Source organism: Callithrix jacchus, chromosome 6 (assembly GCF_049354715.1).
Source record: "Callithrix jacchus isolate 240 chromosome 6, calJac240_pri, whole genome shotgun sequence".
NCBI lineage: Eukaryota > Metazoa > Chordata > Mammalia > Primates > Cebidae > Callithrix > Callithrix jacchus.
In genome coordinates this window covers 61,124,492-61,149,145 of record NC_133507.1, presented here as the reverse complement: position 1 = coordinate 61,149,145, position 24,654 = coordinate 61,124,492, and the positions used below count along the sequence as shown (strand labels likewise).

At 40.0% G+C, this 24,654-nt stretch overlaps 1 protein-coding gene across 6 annotated transcripts in view; it reads left to right on the top strand.

Moving 5' to 3' along the window:
• The first annotated feature begins 317 nt into the window (after positions 1 to 317).
• The window catches only part of CERS6 (ceramide synthase 6), a 341,952-nt gene continuing 317,615 nt past the window's right edge, over positions 318 to 24,654 (top strand). For 4 of the 6 annotated variants that reach the window (XM_078327454.1, XM_035304621.3, XM_002749301.8 and 1 more), the window contains exon 1: positions 318 to 672. In XM_078327454.1, the coding sequence (XP_078183580.1) occupies positions 503 to 672 (170 nt within the window). In that variant the 5' untranslated portion in view covers positions 318 to 502. Of the gene's footprint in view, positions 995 to 24,654 lie in introns of all 6 variants that reach the window. The other 2 variants (XM_078327456.1, XM_078327455.1) reach the window with 1 other exon arrangement.

Genomic DNA, 24,654 nt, shown 5'->3' with positions numbered 1-24,654 from the left:
GGGCTGAGAGCCCGGAAACCAGAGCGGGGCAGGAGTCAGCGTTCTGAGCATGTGCGAGCAAGCCAGGAGGCTAGGGCGGATTCGGGGGGCCGACTTCGGGTCGTCGCCGTAAGCACAAAGCGAGAGAGCGGTGAGAGCCGGGGCAGGCAGCACTCTCCTGAGCCGTGCCCCCGCGCCTAGGGCGCAGCCCTGCCCTCCGGGCGTGGGCGAGTTGGCCGCGTGTGTGCCTCGCTGCTTGACGCGAAGACTAGCCAATCAGGGCAGGCGGCCCGAGCTGCCATGTGACGGGCGAGGCGGCCCCTTTTCCCAGCGCGGCCAGAGGGAGGAGAGAACTGGGGCTCGCCGCGAGCCTTCGAGAGCAGCGGCTGCGGAGGAGGCGGCTGCGAGCAGGAGCGGCGGCGGCACAGGCTCGGGGCCAGCCGGGCGCGCATCCCTGGACGCCCTGCGCGGTGGAGAGCTCGGCGGGCTGCGGGTGCCGCAGGACAGGAGTGGACAAAGCAAGATGGCAGGGATCTTAGCCTGGTTCTGGAACGAGAGGTTTTGGCTCCCGCACAATGTCACCTGGGCGGACCTGAAGAACACGGATGAGGCCACCTTCCCGCAGGCTGAGGACCTCTACCTCGCTTTTCCCCTGGCCTTCTGCATCTTCATGGTGCGGCTCATCTTCGAGAGGTAAGAAGGGCTGGAGCCCCTCCTCCCCTCCCCCTGCACACACACGCGCGCACACACACTCGCGTGCACACGCACACTCGCGTGCTCTGCAGCGCACGCCCCCGAGCCCCCAACGCTCGCGTTCACGCCTCCAAACCTTTGTGTTCGGGGAGGGGTTGCTGACCCCCCCTGCCGGGCTGGCTTTCTGGGAGCCAGAGAGGGTCTGGCTTGCCACGGATTTCCTCTCGGGCGCCGGGGAGGAGCCGCGGAGCGTTAGGGTCGCCCCCTGTCCTCCTCCTGGGCGCTGCTCTCTCCTCCCCCCGGCGAGGGCAGGGGAACAAAGGTGAGCAGTGGCCGGCCTCGGGACCCGCCGTGCTCCGCGGGGCTCGCCCCTCTCCGGTCGCGCGCCACGCAAGGCGGCCGGGCAGGGCTTCCCGCCGGGCCCGCGCCACCCACCTGACAGCCAGGAACGTTCCGGACGCGCGGCCCGAAGGGAGGAGGAACCGCGCACACATCAATCTTTACCCTCCGGCACAGGAATTGTAGGGTCCGTGCTTCAAAAGAATTCCTGACTTCTGGTCGCTGTTTGGTTTTCATCCGTGACACTGACTGTCAGGCCCACAGTCCTGGCAAACGGGCTAATAGCATTTCAGGTCATTAGCGCTTTCTTTGAAAGAGGATATGACAGGACGGGTGCACATTTTGTAAATTAGTGATATTAAACTAATAACCGCGTCCTGCGAATAATCACAAACTTCTTTTTTGGTACCCGAACGCACTTAAAATTTTGAGCAGTTGTATAGTTCCTCGGTTTGGTTGGATATCTCCATTGTGTCACATAGAAACTTGTGTTCTCATGGAATCCGTTTTCGTCGCGAAACTAGATTGTGCTTGCCATGTATTCTCTGAGTGCTACTGAAATAAAACCGGGATAGCAGCACAGTTTTTTTTTTTTCAGTAACAGAAAATATTGTCTTTCCCTTTCTTATACCCTCCCCGTCCTCTGCTCAATTCATCAGTAAAGGCTCTATTTTTTAGATCACAAAGTGGAGTTCAGATTCCATTTCTCACTTCCACTCTGCCTTTCTTCCCTGCCCTTAACTCACCTTGGTTTTGTTTCTTAAGCTTTTGCTGGTACCTCATTCGCTGTTCCTCTTGGCCTGAAAACCACTATTGAGGATGGTAGAGCGTGTCTTTTGAGTCATTTGCTGCTGGAAAAGGCAACAAAGCTTCATGGGAACAAAAAGTATTTTTTGTTTCAGGAAGGTGTATTTTTCACTGGATAACATTGTTGCTTGAAAACGAAGTCAGCTGTTGGCCTGCGGAAATTGACAAACACAAAGCAACAGATTTAAAGACGTATGTTAAAATTATTGGAATCTAATACAGATGTGTCATTGATCCCATGCAGTGCTGTGGCTCACTGTGAAAAAGTGGGTGTGTTTGCAGGTGTAGAGTTACCTCTAGAGCAAATGTTTGGTTATGGAAAATTTGAACTTATTCTGTTTTGCAGTCTTTCCAGAAACAAGCAGACGCAGGGATGGCAGGTTCCTCTATGTTGGCACATAGTAGGGGATCCACACACAATTGCTGAATTCCGATAAATTGTGTCTGATAAATTCTGGCTGGACTCACTTTTAGACAGCTTATGCATTTGAAAGAGATGTGCAGTCTTATGTGTTGGAGAACAAAAGCACGATCTGTGCACAAAAAGCTGAAATTTCCTGACATCCTCCTTCTCTGTGCTGATTCCAGGCTGTTCACTGTGTTTAAAAAAAATTAATTTGTTAGAATGGAGATGGCTTTGTACTTAGATTGTCTGCCTTGAAAAAGATACACATTAATAAAGTTGAAAACTAGAAGTTCATTTTTCCTCTTTGTAAACATTTTTTCTTTTTTTAAATTTTTTTCCCCAGAATCCCATGACTCGACTACCAGGGGTAAAAATTTTTTAAATTTTTTACCCCAAAGTAAAGGGGTGAGCTGCTTTCAATTGTCAGTGACAGCAAATGTCCTTATATTGATATGTAGTGAGTTGGTCAGTTTCCTTCAGGCCATTGATCTAAGTAGAAGAGATTAAAGGGCCTGTATGGAAAGTGAAAGTTTATGGTTAATGTTTAGAGTAATAATCCAATATGGCACATAAGTCATAGAATGCTACTGACTTTTGGAATACTGTCTACTTTGTTTCTTCCTGTCACAGCTCTGTCTTTAACCATTTGGACCTTCTTAATTATCTGAAAATCCACAATCTAGTTGTATCTAGAGTTAGAAGTTCTGCAGGTCTCTCTTCTTCTCAAACCTAAATGACATATCCTGGGATCCAACCTATGACCTTCAGCTCAGTAGCATCCTTCAAGGGCCTGAATCAATAAAACGGAACCATTCAATATTATCACTGCTGCAACTCACTTTCAATCCCTTTCTAGCATGTCATATATACGTCTTTTTCCTTTGCAGTATTCTATAATGTATAACATGATTTTAAAAGGCTGTTGTGAATCCCCTTGTAGAATGATATGTTTTTGTAATAGGAATAATTCTCTTAAGATTCTTCTCCTCATATACTTTGTCATTTATTTCAAAGCTGAGAACATACCTAAGAAATACCTGATTATCCAACATCGTTATTTTACATTAAGTGAAGTCAATAATGTTCTTGTTGAGGCTAAAATTGTGAATTTGAATGCCACCTTCTCAGGCTTAGGTATTTGTGTCTACAAAAAGAAACATCAAAGAATTGACTGAATCGGGCTTTGCCCAGCTAAGCAGCCCTGTCTTTTTGTTCATCTCCACTATTGGGGTGTTGACAGTGGAGGCATTGGTAGCCAGAACATGTCACTTTATGACAGCATATGGACAGCAATATGGAAGCCCAGCATGGTTGGTAAAAAGTGAAGCAGCCTAAGGGCAATGACTTTTGGCTGAGTTTGAAGATCTCAAAGCTTGATGGTTTTTAGCATATCCTTTATATCATACTTAACTCTGGGTAAGGACCAGAAGGACCACTGTAGTGACTGCTTGATTGACAGAGTGAAGTATCTGTTTTGTTGTTGTTGTTGTTTGTTTTGTTTTGTTTTTAAACCTAACTGGGCCGTTTCTCTTAGAATAAAAATTGTATACCATTATGTTATTAACTTGATCACAAAGGAAAAATGTTGTTTATTAATAATAATATAGCATTGTCAGCTATTTGATGAATTTTCTTGATTTAATGCTTCTTTAGATTCAGGAAGCCATTCTCAGGAACTTCTTCCTTCTTTCAAAAATGTTTTTTGCTGTGGTAGTTATAAATGTGGAAATTGTGCCAAATCTCTGTTTAGAAATAAAAATTCCTTGAGCTATTGTTATAAATGGTAACTTTAATGCTGTGGATTTAGGAGAGATACAGAAAGTATAGATCAGGAATCAGAACACTAAGATTCTGGTCCAAACTTACACTGGGGCAGCCTCCTAATTTATCTCTGTTTATTGTTTCATTTATGTGTTGAGGCAAATGGCCTTTGTAACTTAAGGTTGTTTTCACCATCCTGATTCTTTAATTCTTGTGGATCTTCTGTGTTTGAAGATGACTAATGATTATCTGATGAAACTTTGAAGCAGGCCGAATGTCATTTTTTTTTTTTTTTTTCAGGCAGAAAGAAGTCCTCCTAGAATAAACAGGTTTTTGTTTTTGGTTTTTTGAGACATGGTCTTTCTCCATCACCCAGGCTGGAGTGCAGTGGCATGATCATAGCTCAGTGCAACCTCCACTTCCTGGGCTCAAGCAGTCCCTCCCACCTCAGCCTCCTGCGTAGTTGGGACCACAGGTGCATGCCACCATGCCTAGCTAATATTTTGTAATTTTTGTATAGATAGGGTCTCCCTATGTTTCCCAGGCTTGTCTCAAACTTCTAGGCTCAAGTGAACCACCCACCTCAGTCTCCCGAAGTGCTGGGCTTTCAGGGATGAGCCACTGCACCTGGGCAAGAAATTTTTTTTCCCCGCAAAAATATTGTAGTCAATGGTTTCGTATCTTTTATTTTTCAGTTGTTTTGAGTCAAAAGAATCATTTGGGCCGTTATCATTTATGCTCCAAAATGTTACAGTATTTCAGAATAACCAACAAAGATTCCAAAGAGAAAGCAATTGCTCCATTTCCTTAGACCTCCTTTAGGTAGAACCCAGAGTAGGCCTGGCATCTCTTGTGATGACTGGGTAAGAATGAGAAGCTCATTCCTGCCAGGTTGGCTCTCAGAATGCCAGGATGTGATGAGTGTCATCCTTCGGGAGGCTGACAGCAAAGTCTGACTTCACACACTCAATCCAAGAATGATCTGCTGTCCCAAACCTTCAAGAAACAACAGGGTCTCAGTTGTGACAGAGGGAATGTCTGGCTAGCAGGCTTTTTCTTATAGATTTATTGTCCAGCAGCCTTGGGTGATGCCCTCTAGGACAGATGAGAGAGAGAGAGAATGTCTGAGAGTGTGTTCCTGGTTGCTGGTACTTACGGGGAGAGGAGGGTAGTGAGTGAATGACTGCCAGGAAAAAGTGAGGTATCAGGTGAGGTTCATTACTGAAGGAATTTGTTCCTAAATGTTCCTATAGTGCACCTTGTAATGAAGAGATGGATCTGATATATTTTAAAAGAGTGTCTGAGAACTTGCATACAACCATGGGTTTCTCATGCAATCAGTGCTGGATATTAAACTCTGTAACTGTTCCTTATTTAGGTTAAGTGATATGGCATGATTCACATTAAAACTATGGACACCTGCTTTGCCAGAGACTAGTGTGCGAGGCAAGAGTGGGCTTCAAGCCAGGTGCGGTGGCTTATGCGGGATGATCACATGAGCCCAGGGAGGCCGAGGCTGCAGCGAGCTTGAGCTATGATGGTGCTACTGCACTCTAGTCTGGGCAACAGAGTAAGACCCTGTCTCAAAAAAAAAAAAAAAAGAGTGGGCTACAGACATAAATAGCTTCCTGTAGTTTCTGAGTGGGATAGGAAGGTTGAATGGATGTTTTGTTGGAAAACAACCTGAAATCAGAGGTTTGCCATTCTTTGCAGAACTTAGTACAGTTTTCTAATCTGGTAAAAGGTTTGCATTTACACAGTGCAGTAGTTTGGCTATTTGTAATAGGTTGTAATAGGTTAATTTGTGGGCAAAAGGCATAACATTCCTCTTAAGGGGCGGTGCCTTAGAATGGTGGAGGAGGTAGGTGAGGTAACTTTAAATTATTACATGATTTAATGTCATCTAGGATTATGAAATTAATACCCTGAGTTCACTTACGAGTTCCTGTTGAAAATTCCTGAATTCTCTGTGGACAGGGCTAGTTTTCTCTTGGATTCCTAGTTTATAAGGTGTTTCAGAAGTGGTTGCCCTTCTGTGATGGGGAAGGACAGGCGGCGAGAGAAGGAAAATAGGAATTTCTTCCATCAGCACACAGGTCCCATGGCTTTGTCAGACATCGCTGCACCATCTTCAGGCTGTCCTCTTGTATTTTACTAACCTGATTAAACCTTGGTGGTGGACGCTAGAATCTAGGCCCATGTTGTATATTAAAAGTTCCAAATGTTATTGAATACACTTACATTTCTTCCTCTATCACCAGGTGAAACCAGATTTTTAATTATTTCTTACATAGTCAGGACTCTCAAAATTATATTTTTTTCTTCTCTTATCTTCTTTTGATGAGTTAATTCCTTAAATACTTTTGAGTCAGAATACTGGGGTTCCAGATTTTGTTTGGTAGCAAGTAGTTGTGTCACTTAATGTTTCTTAGGAACCATTTTTCTTTCTTTTTGTTTTTTAAAGGTAAATAGGATTGCCTCATACAGCACAGGGATCCTTTTATATTAGCAGTGCCCTGAGAATCTTGATTCCTAAGATTTTATTCTTTGGTTTCTTCCCCCTGGCCACTTTTAAAAAATGATTTCATAAGCTTTTTTGTTGTTGTTGTTTGTTTGTTTCTCTTTCCTGACACCGTAATCTTTATTGACACCTATACTGTGGCATGACTGAACAAAAAAGGGTGATTCTTTTATTTACTTATTTAATTGTTTTTTTTGGGACAGGGTCTCACTCTGTTGCCCAGGCTTGAAGCAGTGGCGTAACCTTAGCTCACTACAGCCTTGACGCTCAGACAACGCTACTCCCTCATCCTCCCAGTAGCTAGGACTCTATGGGTGGGTACCACCATTTAGAATTTTTTTCTGGTAGAGCTGGGGTCTTGTTTTGTTGTCCAGGCTGATCTTGAACTCCTGGCCCCAAGTGATCTTCCCATTTTGACCTCCCAAAGCACTGGGATTGCAGGTATGAGTCACTGTAGCCAGTCAGGGTGATTCTTGCAGTGTCTTTTTGGGGTGTCTTGTTAGTCATGCTGTGGATGATTGGGTGTATGGTCTGAAGCTGTGACTTGGTGCTTACCGTTTATTTTGTTTGATGATTGACCGACTGCCATTTTTAATGAACAACTTTAAAAATTTTGAAAACAATAGTAACAACTACTGTTTATTCTTTAATGAATTTATGACTTTACATGGTTTACTTTGTTGAATCCCCCCACCAGGTCTTGTAAGGTGAATACTAATTTTTCCCCATTTTGTGGATGAAATTTAGGATTGAGAATTTAGAAAATACACTTACCTTTATATAGCTTAAAATAGTGATGTAGGAATTTGGAACTAAGTTTCTTGATCTAATAATTTTGGTGATCTACTTTAAAGTAAATATCATGAAATCTTATTGTATATATATGGTTTTATATTTAGCCTTTTGACATTTAATGATATAATCTGAACACTTTCCACATAATTGAACCTATTCAACAGTATTTTTAATGACTATGCATTATTCTATACTGTGGTTATACCATAATTTATTTAACCAGCGTCCATATTTTTGTTGGATATTTAGACCATTTCCAGTTTATTTACATAAGTCTTTTAATTCTTGATGATTTCCTAAGGAATGTTTCCTAGAGGTGGCATTTCTGAGCCCAGAAGGATAAATATTTTTGTGTTTTTGATAGATAGGAGTTGTCAAATTGTTGTCCAGAAAGATTATACCCATTTTTACTTCCTTATCATAATATAGTTTATTACCATTGAAGAAAATCTGGAGGCTGAGCACAGTGGCTCATGCCTGTAATCCCAGCACTTTGGGAGGCTGAGGAGGATGGATCACTTGAGCCCAAGAGTTTGAGAACAGCTTGGGCAACATGGCAAAACCCTGTCTCTATTAAAAAAAATATGTAAAAACTAACTAGGTATGATGTTGAGCACCTGTAGTCCTAGCTACTTGGGAGGCTGAGGTTGGAGATCACTTGAGCTTGGGAAGTAGAGGTTGCAGTGAATTGAGATCACACCACTGCACTCCAATTTGGGCGCCAGAGCAAGACTGTCTCAAAAGAAAAAAAATTATTTTTTGCTTTGAATTGAAAAAAATGTTACTGTTATAATGTGTGTTCTTATATTACTTATGAACTTACTTCAAATTATTAATAATTGGTATTTCATATTCTGTGAATTCAGATATATTTTCCTATGGGGATGAGGGGATGAAGTTTTTATCTTTTCTCTGAAAGAAATTGGTGGCCTTCAGGTTTTTAAATTTCTTTTTAATGCAGAGTGGTCTTGTCATGGTCTATTTATTGTTGTTGCTTTGAGACAAGGGTCTCTGTCCCCCAGGCTGGAGTGCAGTGGTGGGATCTCAGCTCACTGCAACCTCTGTCTCCCAGATTCAAGTGATTCTCCTGCCTCAGGCACCCAAGTAGCTGGGATTATGTATTTTTAATATAGATGGGGCTTCACTATGTTGACCAGGCTGGTCTTGAACTCTTGATCTCAACTGATCACTCGCCTTGGCCACCCAAAGGGCTGGGATTACAGACATAAGCCACCATGCCTGGCCTTATACTTTTTAAAATTTATTTCTTCCTCCTGACTTCCCCACAAGCTAAGTAACCATCATCAGGAAGGAAGCTTCTCGGATTTTAAATAGTGGAAAAGATACACTGAAGAGGATGATGAAGTAACTGATGTTAATACTTTATTATGGAGAGTGAGGCAAAGAGAAAGGGCTGGAAGACTGAGGCATCAAGAATGAAAGGGTCTTTATAAGGGAAAACACAGGGACAGAGCCTAAATTAAAAAGAAATTACTCTACCCCTGTATTAGATGATCTAAATTTTAAAATATTATCTTTCTGAACTTTTAAAAATAACTTACTACGAGAGGCTGAGGTGGGAGGCTCACTTGAGCCTGGGAGGCTGAGATTGCAGTTAGCCAAGATTGCACCACGCCACTCCAGTCTAAGCGACAGAGTGAGTCCCCATGTCAAAAAACAAAGGAAAAAAGACTTACTATTATTAGACTAATCACTTGGGAACTACAAATCATAACCATTCTGAGATACCCATTAGGATGGCTGCTATCAAAACAAAACAAAACCAAACCTAGAGAATAACAAGTGTTGGCTTGGGTGAGAACAAATTGGATCTGTTGTGCACTGTTGGTGGGAATGTAAAATGATGCAATTGTGATGGAAAACACTATAGAGGTTCCTCAAAAAATTAAAAATAGAATTGCTGTATGATAAAGCAATTTTACCTCTAGGGGTATACACCCAAAAGATTTGAAGTCAGGGTCTTGAAGATCTCTTTGTACACCGATGTTCATCATTTACAATAGCCAAAAGGTGGAAGCAACCCAAGTGTCTATTGATGTATGAACAACTGAACAAAAAAATGTGGCTTATACATATGTCTTAATTTGTTTGGGCTGGTACAACAAAATACCGTAGACTGGATAATTCATAAGAAAAATAAATTTATTGCTTATAGTTTTGGAGGCTGGGGAGTCTGAGATCAAGGTGTGAGCAGATTTACTATCTGGTGAGGGTCCACTTTCTGGGTCACAGATGGCAACTTCTCACTGTATTATCCCATCACGGAAGGGGCAAGGTCACTCTGGGGCTGCTTCTTTAAGGACACTAATCCCATTCATGAGGGCTCAGCCCTTGTGACCTAATCACCTCCCACAGGCCCCACCTCCTAACACCATCATACTTAGTTATTAGGTTTCAATATGAATTTCGGGGTAATACAAACATTCAGACCATAGCAACATACAGTAGAATATTATTCATCTTTTAAAAGGAAGGAAATTCTGCTACAGCACGAATGAGCCTTGAAGACCTTATGCTTAGTGAAGTAAGCCAGTCAGTCACACACACACACACACACACACACACAAAATGTAGGCTCATACTTATGTAAGGTACCTAGAGTAATCAGATTCATAGACACAGGTAGTGGAGTGATGGTTGCCAGATGGTGGAGAGCAATTCAGAGTTTCAGCTTTACAAGATGGAAAGAGTTCTGGATGGTGGTCTTGGGTGCACAACCATGTGAATGTACTTAATGACATAGAACTGTGCACTTACAAATGGGTAAGGTGGGCTGGGCACAGTGGCTCACAACCTGTAATCCCAGCACTTTGGGAGGCTGAGGTGAGTAGATCACGGTCAGGAGATACAGACCATTCTGGCTAACACAGTGAAACCCTATCTCTACTAAAAATAAAAAAAAATTAGCTGGGTGTGGTGGCACATGCCTGTAGTTTCAGCTACTGGGGAGGCTGAGGCAGGAGAATCTCTTCAACCCAGGAGGTGGAGGTTGCAGTGAGCCGAGATGATACCACTGAACACCAGCCTGGGTGACAGAGCAAAGCTTTGTCTTAAAAAAAACAAAGGTTAAGATGGTAAATGTTATGCTATGTGTATTTTACCACAATTTAAAAAAATAATAGAAGATTTGCTGACTTTAAAAATCACTAGAAAAAACTGCCTTCATTTTCTAGGCTTGCCATTTTTCTAGTTAGGAACAAACATCCCAGTTCTGTTGATCTCAGTTTCATCAAGCACTGCTTCTTTTTTTTTTAAACTGCATAATTCCCTTCAAATCTAGGAGAGCACCTCTTCTTTCCAGAATTGTCTGGCATGGGTGGGTGGGAGGTGAGGAGTGATGGGAGGTTTTAAACCCAGAGAGCACTTAAGTATCCTGTTTTTTTAGAAGGCACTAGAACTGAACATATCATTTCAAGTCCTTTTGTTAATATGACAACTTAGTAAATTGGCTGCATGTGTAGAAGAGGAGAGCAAAGTGTCTTTAGAAAAGCACATTGCATAGTTTCAGAGGAGCCGTAGGATTAAAGTAAAGGCCTCCTGGTAAGTACTCAATCCATTTAAAGCGAACCAGGATAATGGGATAAGACTCTCCTTAGCAGCCTAGGCCACAGGTATATCCTATGGAAGCTGTGGGTAAGTTAAGATCAGATTTCATCTTCCTCCCTAGCTTTCAGTTTAATTTTCCATGCATTTTACAAATAACTTAAACACTTGGATATTTAAAGATGATTTTCTCAAATGCTGCATGTTATAAAAACAATCTGATTGGAAGCAGTCAGGTACATATTGTTGCACAGTAGTTTTTGAAGTTTATTCTAATGTTTGGTCATTGTACAAAATACTGCTTTCCATAATTCATCTGTAAGAATCTTTTGGGCAGTGCTGTTTTTGTTTTTTCTTGTTTTAAAGGAGAACTTCTTTTTTTCCTCTCTGCTGGTCTTCAAAGGGGGCTTCTCTTGGACCACTCCTGCTTTCTATTTCTGCTTTTGCTTTTATTTTTATAACTTAGAATTTTATTGTGGGGCTCGCTTTTGAAAAGAATGGGGTTAGAGAAACACAAATGGTTTTTAATTGCAGGATAAATGCATTCCTTTACTAGGTAACCTTTTTCACACAGCGACCTAAGAATAACATTTGTTTGTAACTTGCCATTGTCTACATAAATGTCACATCTTATCTTTGAGGTTTTCAGGTTACAAAGCTCCTGTTGCTAGGCTGAAGCTGTGATTAAGATTGTAATCTCTTTCTTTTCCTCTCTTCCCCCCTCCCTTGTCCCCTGTCTTCTTTCTTTGTGTCTTCCTCCCTTCTTTCTTATTACTGATACAGACCTTATTTAAAGACACAGGGACGACTTTTGCAAGAAAAGGAGCAGCATAGGGTGAAGGATGGGGGGCAATATTAAGAAAACCATCTAAAATATTGTCCAGTGGCACAGTTTGGCAAGTATCAGAGTAAAAGCTGCCAGCTAGTCTAAGTGGCTCTGTAGATCTTGTTTTAATAGCTCACCATTTCAAAGCAGAATAAAGTGACTTGGTAGTTTAAGCAGAGTGGCAGTTTTGGACACAGTAGCTTGGGTGAAGGAAAATTGAGAAAGGAGCATTCAGTCATTTGGGCATTATGGAAAATGGGAGACTAAAAGGGCTTTATGTGTCAGTGGGTGCGTGTACATCTTTGAGTGCATGAATAGACTTGATAACAGTGCATTTACGTTCTGTTGCTATTTTGTGTATCTATTGTAATTAACAGACATGTATATTTAACTAGAATTAAAAGGAAAATGGGTGGGATATCAGAAAGATTCTAGAATTTAAGTTTAAATTTAAACAGTGCTCTTTATTACCTGTGCAGTAGTGGACAATATATTCTCTCATTTGGTGTCCTCTCTTGTAAAAATGGAGCATATGCCTACTTTGCAGTATGGAGCACTCTCTGCAAAAATGTATATAAGGGGATTCAATGAAACCTTGTTCTTAAAAATACACATTGTATAGAAAATAATTGATACCAGAGTACAGCATTTAGTATCTACTTTAGCAATACTGTTCTGTAATTCGATTTTCTAAAATAAATGGGTATATGTGTGGGGGCCTGGGGATATGGGGTCAGGATAGAGCTTGTGGAAGTAGGGCCTGTTTACACATGTGATGCTGGAACTGAAGGATTTACTTGTTCTATTGAAGAGTAAATATGTAGAGTTTTAGACAGGCCTCAAAACCCCAATCTTTTCAGCACTGTGCCTGTTTAGGGAGGAGAATGCTTTTAAGCCTTTTCTTCTCAACAGTTAATGATGTGGATTTTATACTGGGGAGCTGTGGAAAGCCATTTCTAGTGGTGTAGTGTTAAGCGAGTTGGGGGGCTGCTGTGTGCCACCAAGAGTCTGGCCTCTGCTCTGGCTTCTGTGCCTTTGGAGAGAGACCCCATCCTCAAAGATGGTCTTCCTCTGGGTGGAGTTTTCTTTGGAAGCTGCCTTTCAGTGATATGCAGGTATCCTCACCTGCTTACTAACCCTGGTCTAGCCCTGATGATAGATTGCACAAGTCTCTAGGGAAAATTGATTGGGTATTTGACCACTGGTAATGGCACACATGAAGTCTGCCATTTATATTGACCTAAGACCTGGGCTGTGTTTTGTCCCTGCCACTTGCTAGCTACAGGTCTTAGGGGCAAATTAACCTCTGCAAGCTCATTTTTCATCTGAAACTCATAGGGTGGCTGTGAGGATTAAATGTGATAATACATGCATTGTGTTTAGGGCAGTGCCTAGCTCAATGAAGTAGTGATTACTTGTTCTTCAGGTTTATTCACACTCTCTCTCTCTCTCTCTGTCTGTCTTTCTGTCTCTCTCTCACTTTCTCACTCGCTCACTCTCTCACTTTCTGAGTGTTTGTTGGAGCTCTTATTTCCAGAAATAGGACTTCAGTGGCCTTGCCTTTACATTAGAGACATTTACCATAGACTCCATTCCTGTATAGTTCCCCATTTTCCCCAGTTAGGTCTGTGTACAGTTTTACTTTCCCTATTATCTTTCCCCTTCTCTCTCTTTTTTACCTCTGAAGAAGATTTTGATTCTTCTTGTAGTCGGCAGAAAACACCCCTAGCAGCTTAGTGAAGGATGGGGCTTTGTCCACTTCACACTCATGTAATCCACTTTGCTTAGGGTGTACATTAGTATTTAGACAGCTCAGAAACATTTTTCCTAATAAGAACCTCCCAGAAATAGGACAGCCTCAAGACAGACATTTATTGATTTCTTTCAGAAATTTAAGCCTAGTAGATTACCTTAATTTGATCCTTAAGAAAAAAGAAATTCAATCTAGTGACATTGGAATCACATTTATGAAAGTTGAAACATTGAAAATTAACTGAAAGTAATATATGTATGTATCTTTTTTTCTTTAAAAGAAATAAACCTGCACCCCCAAACTGAAACTTCCATTGGTGTGAATGTGGCGAACCTAGCCTGATTAAATTAGTTCAGGAGTTATCACCTGCTTTCAACTCTCCGCACTGCTCCAGCTCTGCATAGTTAAATATAATTTGTAAGTAGTTAGCCATGTAAATAATTTACAAACCTGCTCATTTCTTAGGGCTTTGTTAGAGACATTTTAGGGTGATGAAAGGGGACGTTTGGTGTGGGTTGTCTATTAAATGAGGAAGTAAGGCAAAGATGAAACCACAATGCTGAATAATGACAAATGACCAAAAATTGCCTCTGTTTTAATTCAGTTATCAGTTAGGGTCATAGACTTTCTACTGAAAATGGAAATTGAAACTTACTCATTCAGAGATCTGTAAGTTCGTTGTGGTGTCCTGAAGTGGGGAATGGTGGGAGTGGTCTGCTCTCGGTACATGCAGTAAGGGGATATATTAGCTATAGAGAATTTTTTAAAAATTGGTTAAAAGTTATTCTTTGTTGCCACCATGTGAAGCCAATTATAAACACAGAATTGACAGAAGTGATAAAATACTCCTATCAGGGTACATGCTTCCTACCCATCCCCCACAACTTGCAGTACCACTGCCAGACACTGTTTTATGGCACAGTTGACCTGAAGACCACACTTTGAGAAATACTGGCAGAGATAAAATACTACTCCGCCTCCCACTTTAGATATGAAGATACCCAGCCTAAAAAGATGATTGAAGTAACTTGCTCTCTGCCACCCACTCAGGTCCTGGCAGAGCCTGGCTGACCTGGAACCCTGGCAGTGCCATTAGAGAGTAACCATCCCATCCTGATTTATTTGAGACTCTCTCAGGAAACGCCAGTTCAGGGAAAATTGAAATAGCTGGTCACTCAACCTGACTGCTCAGCCTATTAAACCCATCCCGAGGTCAGGGTGGTGGCTCATGCCTGTAATCCCAGCACTTAGGGAGGCCATGGCAGGAGGATTGGTTGAGCCTGGGAGTTTGAGACCAGCCTGAGCAACCTAGTGAGACCCTACCAACTCTACAAAAAAAAAAAAAAAAAAAAGGGCCAGGCATTTGGGATGCCAAGGCAGGTGGATCAAAAGGTCAGGAAATCGAGACCAGCCTGGGCAACATGGTGAAATCCCATCTCTACTAAAAATACGAAACTTAGCTGGGCATGGTGGTGCATGCCTGTAGTCCCAGCTACAGCTACTTGGGAGGCCAGAGCAGAACTGCTTGAACACGGGAGGTGGAGGTTGCAGTGAGCCGAGATCACATCACTGCACTCCAGCCTGGCAACAGAGCAAGAATCCACTAAAAAAAAAAAAGTCTGGCAAGGTGGTATGCACCTATATATAGTCCCAGCTCCTCCAGAGGCTGAGGTGGGAGGATCGCTTGTTCCTCAGGAGGTCCAGGCTACAGTGAGCTATGATTGCACCATAAGAAACGGCTTCTCTGCCTCTCCCTAAGGGCGACTTAAGAGTGTTTGTGGGAAGAAGCTTCCTTGGTGATTGAGGGGTGTCTTCTGCTTCACTGTTGGTCCCTGTGCCACATTTCATGGCTTTTTAAAATGGTGATGAAAAGCCTTCCCATTAAGTGTGGGTTGGAGCTCCTGAGGGCAGAACTGCATCTACGATAGCCAGGGTCAGTTCTTGGTGTGCCAGTTCCTCCTTAGCATGCCTGTGTTACTGAGACCCTAAACTTTTTTGTTTTCCTTCTGCTTTCACCCCGTGTGTGTTAAGTGTTGTTTGTTAAGCTCCCACACTTAAATGACTGCTTGCAGAATTGTAAAGGGACTAGGGAGAGAACAAAAACATATGCAGGTGATGGTTGTTAACCAGACAGGATTTCTAAGGAGGGTTCAGGCAGTCAGCTGGTTCCGTGTACATGTTTTACGTTCATGGTTTTGAGTTTTACAATGTGTGAAGCTTACTTTTGCTAGGATTAGGTATAGTTTATTTGAAAGAACAAGGCTCCTGAAATAAACATGCCAGTAAACTATATCTTAAGAGTTTAATGAGAACAGTGCTAGGAAATTCCAGATCCTCCCAACGTAGCCCCAAAGGCAGGTGTTAGCTATGGGTCTCTAAGCAGGCAAATAGGCTTACCAGGGTGTCAATACCTGTGGTACCCTGCCCCAGGCTGTTCGCAACAGGTGTAGTGTCAAGCCATATAAGATTGGGCAAAGGGCAAGCAGTAACAATTTAGGACCGTGGCTTACTGCTTATTTGACTGCTGTATCCTATTTGCCTAGTACTTTCACAGCTTCTTCCCTCCTGCTCTTGCTCAGAATCTACTGTCTTAAAAGTGTCCTGGGTAAAAGGAATCTCCTTATTGGGAAGGGGAGCTCTTTTACCTTTTAACCCTAAGCCCTGGTTACCAGATGGTCTGTTATTCTCACATTTCCCACGTTAATAATGAGTTTGGGGTAAATCCACTTAGAAGGATAGTTAATAAGAGCTTTCACCTCAACTTTGATGTTATTCATTACATACAACTTTTTAGTTTTTTGGCATTTAAAAAATATGTGATAACATAAAATAAGTGTTCTTTCTGTTCCTAAAGATAACTTCATGGCTTTAGGCTGTTTTTCTGATTTCTAAAAAGGAAATAAATTTGAGTTATTGTGTTCCACAACTTTCAAACAACAGTTTATTCTTTGGTAAGCTGTTTCCCCTTTTTTAGAATTGAAGATGAGACAAAAATGTTGCATTTAAAGCAGAACCAGACCTGGGAAAGCCTCTCTCTCCATCAATCACCATTCCACTTTCCAGCCAATAACTAATCCTTTATTCAGGGGTCAAATCTAAGAATTTCTGTCCTTTCAGATTGTCTAAAGCTTCTCTAAATTGAATGCACTTAGCTGCTAGAAATTTCTTACTGCCTTATTTTAAGAGCCAATCTGAAAGAGCTGGCTGCTGTTCTGAATGAGAACTGCTAAGGTAAATAGTGTATGATTATATATTTTGGATGTTGACAACAGGTTATACTTATCTTTGCAGGTAAAGTTGAACATAGTATTTTTGTTTCTGGGGCCCAGTTCAAATCTGTGGAGAGAGGGAGAGATGGAGATGAGAGTGTGAACACAGATGCTGATTGATTCTCTGCCATGTGTGCACAACAAAAGGGAGCATAGCTTCCTGACTTTGGCTTAAAATTCCATCTTGGAGAAACGCTGATTCAGCTACTGTTATACCCTAGTGGGTATTAGCCCTAAACCTTAGCCCTCAAATGTGTAATCACTTGCTTGTCAAATGTTCATATGGCATTGTTAGAAAAATGCTGTTTTTTTCCTAGACTTTTTACTCTTTGTATAGCATTCATACTGAAACATGCACAAAAGTACTTTTCACAGCCAAGTGAACACACCATGTGTTCATTAATCAGAACTGAGATCAAGGATCAGAACATTAACCCAGAGGCTTTACAAATCATTTGCAGTATGAAGATGAAAGGACTAATTTATGCAGCAAACTCATTATTCCACTTAAGGAATAGTAGGTTCCTTATAGAGGAAAACACAAGCTCTAGTACTTGTCATTACCAATAGAACCTTCTTTCTTCTCTGTGTTAAGTTTGTGTACATGCTTAGATATGTGTGTGTGTGTGTGTGTGTGTGTGTGTTTATGTACAAAATCTAATTAGTATTTGGCCATCGAATTTAATAAAGAAATTACTGAAAAAGGAATGGGAAGAGGATGTGAGAATGTGAGAAAGTAAGAGAAAGGCCATAGTCAGGACATCCATTTTCTTTACTACCTTGTTTAATTAATGCTACTGTTTTGTAAGGATAGGCACTAGTAAAGAAGCAAAAATACAGTGTCTTTTTAAAAAAACAAATTAAGGATGTTAAACAGGGGATAGGTGTATAAGTTGGTTGACAAACGTCTGGATCTTGTTCCTTGAATATAGATGGTCTCACACAGTTTGTCATTTGAGACAATGGAATCAAAGCTATCCAGTACTTTGGATTTGAAAAAGCCAGATATTTTGAACACAAAATATTAGTTGGTGACTTTCACAATTTATTTGCTTTGAAAATAATGTCTTTAAAACTTGCAGTGCTTCTGTTCACAATAGCAAAGACCTGGAACCAACCCCAATGTCCATATGCCCAAGTCCTAGTATCTCTACAAAGAGGGCACAACAACTTTCTTCCAAATTATTTATGTCTGAGATGATTGTTTTTTGGGGCCAGTTTTAAGTGGAACTTCTGAATTTTTTTCAGTTTTCTTAATAATGTAATGACACAATATATAATAAATCTTAGTGCAGTATTGTGTCAGCAGTAACCATTTGTTAGTTTCTAGGACATTAATTTTAATTTGTGGATTTAAAAATGTTTAAGTGTGTAACATGATTAATCATGCTACAAAATTTTTGTATTTGAAATATTTAGAATATGAAGCCTCTTGATTTAACAGTTATTTTAAAAATTACTAATGATATGCCTTATTGGGAAACTCTCAATACAGAAACACACACACACACACACACACACACACAGCCACTTCTCCATTTTTGCTGTTTCTTCTATTTCACTTTCTTTCTTGATGAGTCCAGAATTCGCCATTAATATATATGTCCTTTTGGACCCTTTTCAATGATTTACCTACATATATATGTATATGGAAAGATAAAGTTTGCTTAAAACATGAATGATGCCAGCTGGTGGCATGCACCTGTAGTCCCAGCTACTCCAGAGGCTGGGGCAGGAGGACTGTTTGAGGCCAGGAGATGAAAGCTGCAGTGAGCTATAATTGCACCTGTGAATCTGTACTCCAGCTGATCAACACAGCGAAATCATGTCTCTTAAAAAACAAAAGAAAATGTGAATGGTATACTCTAAGTCTTGCTCCGAAGCTTAGTCTTTTTTTTCACTTAAGGCCATATATTGGGGATTTTCCAATGTTGGTGAATGTAGAGCCATTTTCTTTTTAATGTGATGGCACAGCATCCCATTATGTGGGTGTTTCCTAGTTCATTTAACTGCCTCTCCATAAATGCTGTAGGAAACAATGTAGTAACTTCATTCTTACACAGACTTCTTTGTATTTAGGTATTTTCCCTCAAACTGACATAAAGAAGTAGAATTGATGGGTCAGAGGATGTGCAGAGTTAAAATTTGATAAAAGCATTGAAAACCTTTCAGACAAATTATACCAATTGTCATCCCTACCAACACAGTATGAGGAAACCCATTCCTTATGTCCTCTCCACCATGACTTACCCTGCAGCAAATAGAATGTAATTTTGATAAACTTAATCTATAAAGAAAACAATTATTTTAACCTGATGACTTTTTCAAAGAACAGTAGGTTGGGACACTGGTTAGGAAGGAAATTTAATAATATCAGCCATAACAAGACATTTTGACACTCTTTCTTTAAAGAAACGGGAGTGATAATCATAAAATACAACGAGAAATTCAAGTTTATATGTTTGAACTTTATGACATCTATTGCAAACATTTATTTAACAAACATATCTCACTGCTCCCAATTCATTGCCTGAGGATTACTTAGCTAACAGGAATGGTGAGTGTTATATTCTTTTACAACAAATAAAAGTCAGCCATAAGTTACCTTGAGCAAGAAATCACAAATGAAGAGTATCTGTCCTTGTATGGGACTTCCTAATAATTTATTATCAGAATAGTTACCTTATAATTAAGCTATTCTGATGGTAGAAACATTTTCATTCAGCAAGTAAGCAACAAGTAACCAAGATTCAGCAGTCAGTATGAATTGAGAATTCAAGAAGACTTTAATTCTAAAACTAGGCTGTTCTTTAGCATAGTTGATTGCCTGTTTCATCCTACATTTTGGTCACCATATTATCTCATTGTGCTTGTCTACTTGGGAAAAGTTTTTTTATAACACCAATAGGATGGCATGTATTAACATTTTTTGACTTTTGTGAAAATGTTCAGATATAGAGAATAGCTAAAAAGGTGCCATGAACATTCATATTCTTGCCACCAGAATTCAATGATTATTAACATTTTATCGTATTTATTCTGTACCATGCAAAGTAAATCCCAGCTATTATGACACATCACCAGTAAGTAGTTGAACATGATCTATCCTCTAAGAATAAAGCATCCTAGGATGGCTTTTTAAAAGTAACTTTTTGAAAAGGAATTTTACATTGTGGAATTAATTTTTTTCTTTTAAAAATATATAGCTTCAAAGTGGTAGAGAACTTATGGCTTATGGATTTGGTAAAATTACAAGGTAAAGGGAGACCGTAAATGTAGACTCAATGATTAAATTTAATGGCTATATACACGATAAGGCTAGCAGTGATATTTTAGTGAAAAATGAGTGATTATATATAATATTTTGAATAGTATTTTATGGAAGTTGTATCCAAGGGTTTGAATTGGGGAAACGTAAGTTTACAAGAAGTAGCCAAGTAGTTTCTTAGTAATATTTCTTGGTTTTAGAAATTGATATAAAGCACATTGGCTCATAGATCAGGCTGTTAGGCTTAGTTACAGCAAGCAAACTTTCTCAGGATTGTTGGCTTCTGCCCTGGTGTGGTAGTGTTTGTGCTTCTGTGGGTCGTGTTTGGTCTTGCAACATGGTGGCTTCATGGCTTAGAATCAGACATTTGTTAATGTAGAATAAAACTACCTTCTCACATGCAAGTCTATACTCACTATTTTTGTTAGCGAGAGAAGCCTAAGGCACTAAGTTCAAATGTATGACATAGGTTTGTGAAATAAATGATTACAATAGATGTGGGGTTCAAAATTATAAACTAAAATAAACTTGTGCTATTATCACTATTGTTTCTATTTCTGAGGTACAGAGAAAGAGTGGCAAAAGACATTAGCTTATCTCCTCAAATCAGTGTTTGGACGGAACAAGGAATGGCAGCTTCCAGCCAGTGTATTAGGGCTGTGTCTTAGGGTTCTCAAGAGAAAACCAATAAGATGGTTGGATGGATAGATAGATAGATAGATAGATTAGATAGATTAGGTAGGTAGATGAGAGGAGATTTATGAGGGAAATTGGCTCATTTGATCATGGTGGCTGAGACATCCCACAACAGGCTGTCTGTAAGCTGGAGTTCCTGTGGTATCAGTACCTTGGCTTAGTCCAAGTGAAAAGGCCTGAGAATGCAGCAGGGACTGCTGGTGTAATTCCTGGGGTCCCAAGGCTGGAGAGCCTGAGGTCCTGATGTCCAGAGGTAGGAGGAGAAGAGTGTGTCCTGGCTCCAGAAGAGACAGGAAATCCTTTTCCTCTGTTTTTGTTCTATCCAAGTCCCCAGGCAATTGGATAATGTCTGCCTGTATTGTGGGCACATCTTCCCCACTAAATTTACATAGAGTCACATGCTGATCTCCTCTGGAAACACACTCATATACATACCCCCAAATAATGCTTAACCAGTTCTCTAGGTATGCCTTAGTCCAGAGAAGTTGACACCCAAAATTAACCATCACAGACTACTATGACAAAATACCATAGACTGGTGGCTTAAACAATGGAAATTTATTTTTCATGGTTCTGGAGACAAGTCTAACATCAAGGCACCAACAGATTCAGTGTCTGGTGAGGCCCCTCTGCCTGGTTGGCAGAGGCTTTTTGTCTTTTTCTGTACACTCACATAGTAGAGGGAGGGAGGAAAGGAATGAGAGAAAATCTCATAAGGGCACTAATTCCATTCATGGTGATTCCACCCTTGTAATTGCTTCTCAAGGCTCCACACCCTAGTTCCATCACATTGGGGTTGTAGGCCTCAACATACAGATTTTGGGGGACATATTCAGTCCATAGCAGTATATCTCTCTACATTTTATTTAATACAAACTATGCTCATTTGCACTTTGTCTTTCATTTACTATATCTTGAACGTCTTTTTATGGAAATACTGAAAAGTCAACTTTTTTCTTGTAAATGGTTATGTAGGATTTTTAACATTTTATATAGCATATATAACGCATGTATTTATTGTAAGTTATTTAACCACTCCCCTATCAGTACATCTGGAGATTATTTACAATCATATGCTATTAAAAGCAGTGTCACAGTGGCCACTTTTATACGTCTATCTTTCTTTCCATGTGAATTACCTGAAATTTTTATTAGCGTGAAGTGGCTGGGTCTGTCTGAATTTTGATAGATATTGGAGAATTGCCCCCTTAGGGGATTGCACTTGTTTATATATTTCCACTAAGAGAAGGAGTTTCTAATAGTATGAGTGAACTTTCAGATGCTTGACAGTTGACTGTGAAAAATGATATTTTAACTTGCCCTTTTAAAAGTGAAATTAAGCATATTTTCATATGTTTTAAAGCTACTTGTATTTAGTTTTCCATGAATTACTTAATGTTTTTGTCTTTTTAAGGAGTGTTTATTGTTTATAAAGGCTTTCTATGCAAAAATAAAGAATTTGCTCTTTTTCATGTATACTGAGAATATATGCTTATGCATTTTATTTGTCTTTTGACTTTATGATATTTTTCCTTGGCTGAAGATTTCAAGTTTTGTGTAGTCTGATCATTCAGATTTTTTTTTCTTTTCCTTGGAATACTTTCTCTTGAGCTAGTCATTTTCCCCAGAGAACAGTTTTCTCTAGCCTGCTTTATGGTTATAAGCCTGCCACCACCATTTTGAAAGCTGAGCAGAGAGCTGAAGATTTATCTTAGTCCTGTTTTGGTCACTGTGCTCAGTGTCCCAAAAGCCAGGTCCTCTGTGATTCAACCTCCCCAGGAGTAAACTATCCCTCTCTACTGGGGCTGGGGAGAGTAGTCAGTGGGTTTCGGGGACCTAATCTAGAGGTGTACATGTTCTTTATACAGACTTTGGACTGGTACCCTCTTCCAGCTGAACTTTGCTCCCTGACCTGCAGAGGTATCTGGTGCCTACAGTTGTCACATATTTCTGACATTCTCTAAATGACATTAGTCTAAAGCTGTCCACTCAAAATGTGAACCATAGACCAGCAGCCTCTGCCCCATCATCAGGGAGCTGGTTAGAAATGCAGCACTTCAGGCTCCACCCCACACCTGTTGACTTGCAATCTACAGTTGGTGGGCATCACCAGATGATTCATGTGCATATGAAAGTGTAACACATCTTTCTTTGATTTCCATCCCTGGAGACTTTTATCATTGGAGATGGTTAGGCCTCAGCTGTCTCCACTTGACTTAACCAGTTACCATGGCCCTTCTGCCTTGGGTGACATCTTTTATCTATTAATCATCATTAGTCCTTTTAGAATTTTACCCTGTTTAATCTTTCGTGATTTTTATTGGATCTCAGGAGGTATTGGAGATAAAAACATTTATTTACTATATCTAACAAAATTCTCTTTGAATATTTCATTTTTGTTGTTGTTTAAAATTTTGAGCCATCTTGAATTAATTTTGATTTTGGTGTGAGAGATGAGAACTTCATCAATTCTGATGTCAGAAATGGGAACTCCAGATTTAGCGTTCTTTCTGCAGTTGGCCACCAAGTAGTCCTAACATGATTCATTCAATAATCCATATTTTTTTCTCTGATTTGAAGTGCTACCTTGATGATATTGTAAATGTCTGCCCTGAGATGGCAATTTTAATTATTGTAACTTTATAATTTATCTTACTAGTTAGTACTAATTTCTCTTCATTTTTAGAGACAGGGTTTAAAACTGAGTTAAAGTAAGTGATTTCTGCATTTCCCACTTATTTTCATCTGCATTTTTATTTATTTTATCTTATTCAAAATGGTAGGGTCATTAACAGATTTTCATTTCTAACTAGATTTTTAAATATGTCAAGTACATATGCATGTGTATATATATATATAATTTTTAAATTATAGTTAAATTATAGGCTTTTCTTTTTTTTTACATGTGATAAATTTGAAGCCATTCCTAGGAGAATCCATTTCTTTCTATGTTTTGGGAAGGGCACAATGTAAATACTGTTAAATGCAATAGAAAGTTTAATGCCTTTATATATGGTATGGCAGGCAGGTTGAGTATTGCGATTATTTGTGCCCAAGCCTGAGATGTTAAATACCCTTTCTTATCTTTACCAGTGGGCCTGTCCTAAGCAGAGGTCTGACATTTGAATTCTCCCACCACTATTTATTAGTGCTGTGATGCTGGGTGAGCTAAAGAACCACTCCGATCTTGTGAAATGGTGATCATTTTTTCTTTTCAAATAGTGAAGATTGGAATTAATGCAGTAAAGTGCTTAACTGGATCCTTGGCCCATATTAGGTAGCAGCCAGTGGCTTCTGCTTCTTTAAACTTGTGAGAGAAATTGATATGGATAAGTCTTTGAGTCTGTTAGTCAACAGGACACTAAGTTGTTTACTCCACCAGATATGTTAGTGGAGTAAAAGTATAGGGACTCTTCGCATTGTCTTTACCTTAGCATATGTAATTGACTTTCAGTTGTCCACACTAATGGAGAGGAGAAATGGCAGAGGTAAATGGCAATAGATAATGTGTTACGCCTTTAAATATGTGTAGGAATTCATCTGACAATTAGTTTTGCAGAATACAATAATAAAATTTCATAACTGGAAGAGAACTTTGAAATTACAAAACGCCTTAATGTTGGGGAATGAAACAAACAGACCAAGAAAGTAATGACTCATCCAAGATCATACAGTGGTGTGATCTTAGTGGCAGAGCTAGGATCAGAAACACGTATGTTAATGCCAAGTTCTGGGTTCTTATTTATCTTTTAAGTTTATATTTGCTTGAAGTGCATAACTAAAGTCACTAATGTGTCTGAGAACTGACATCTGAGACCTCAGCCTAGTGTAGGATAAAGGACATATGAGCTTGGAGGAACAGAAATGCTTTTGAACTTCTACTGAGTTTTTTGAAGCCAGATAGTAGGGTTTGAGCATCTAAATTTAGGGTAAAAAGCTAGAACTGGGGAAAATTATGTGTAACAGAGTAGACATAC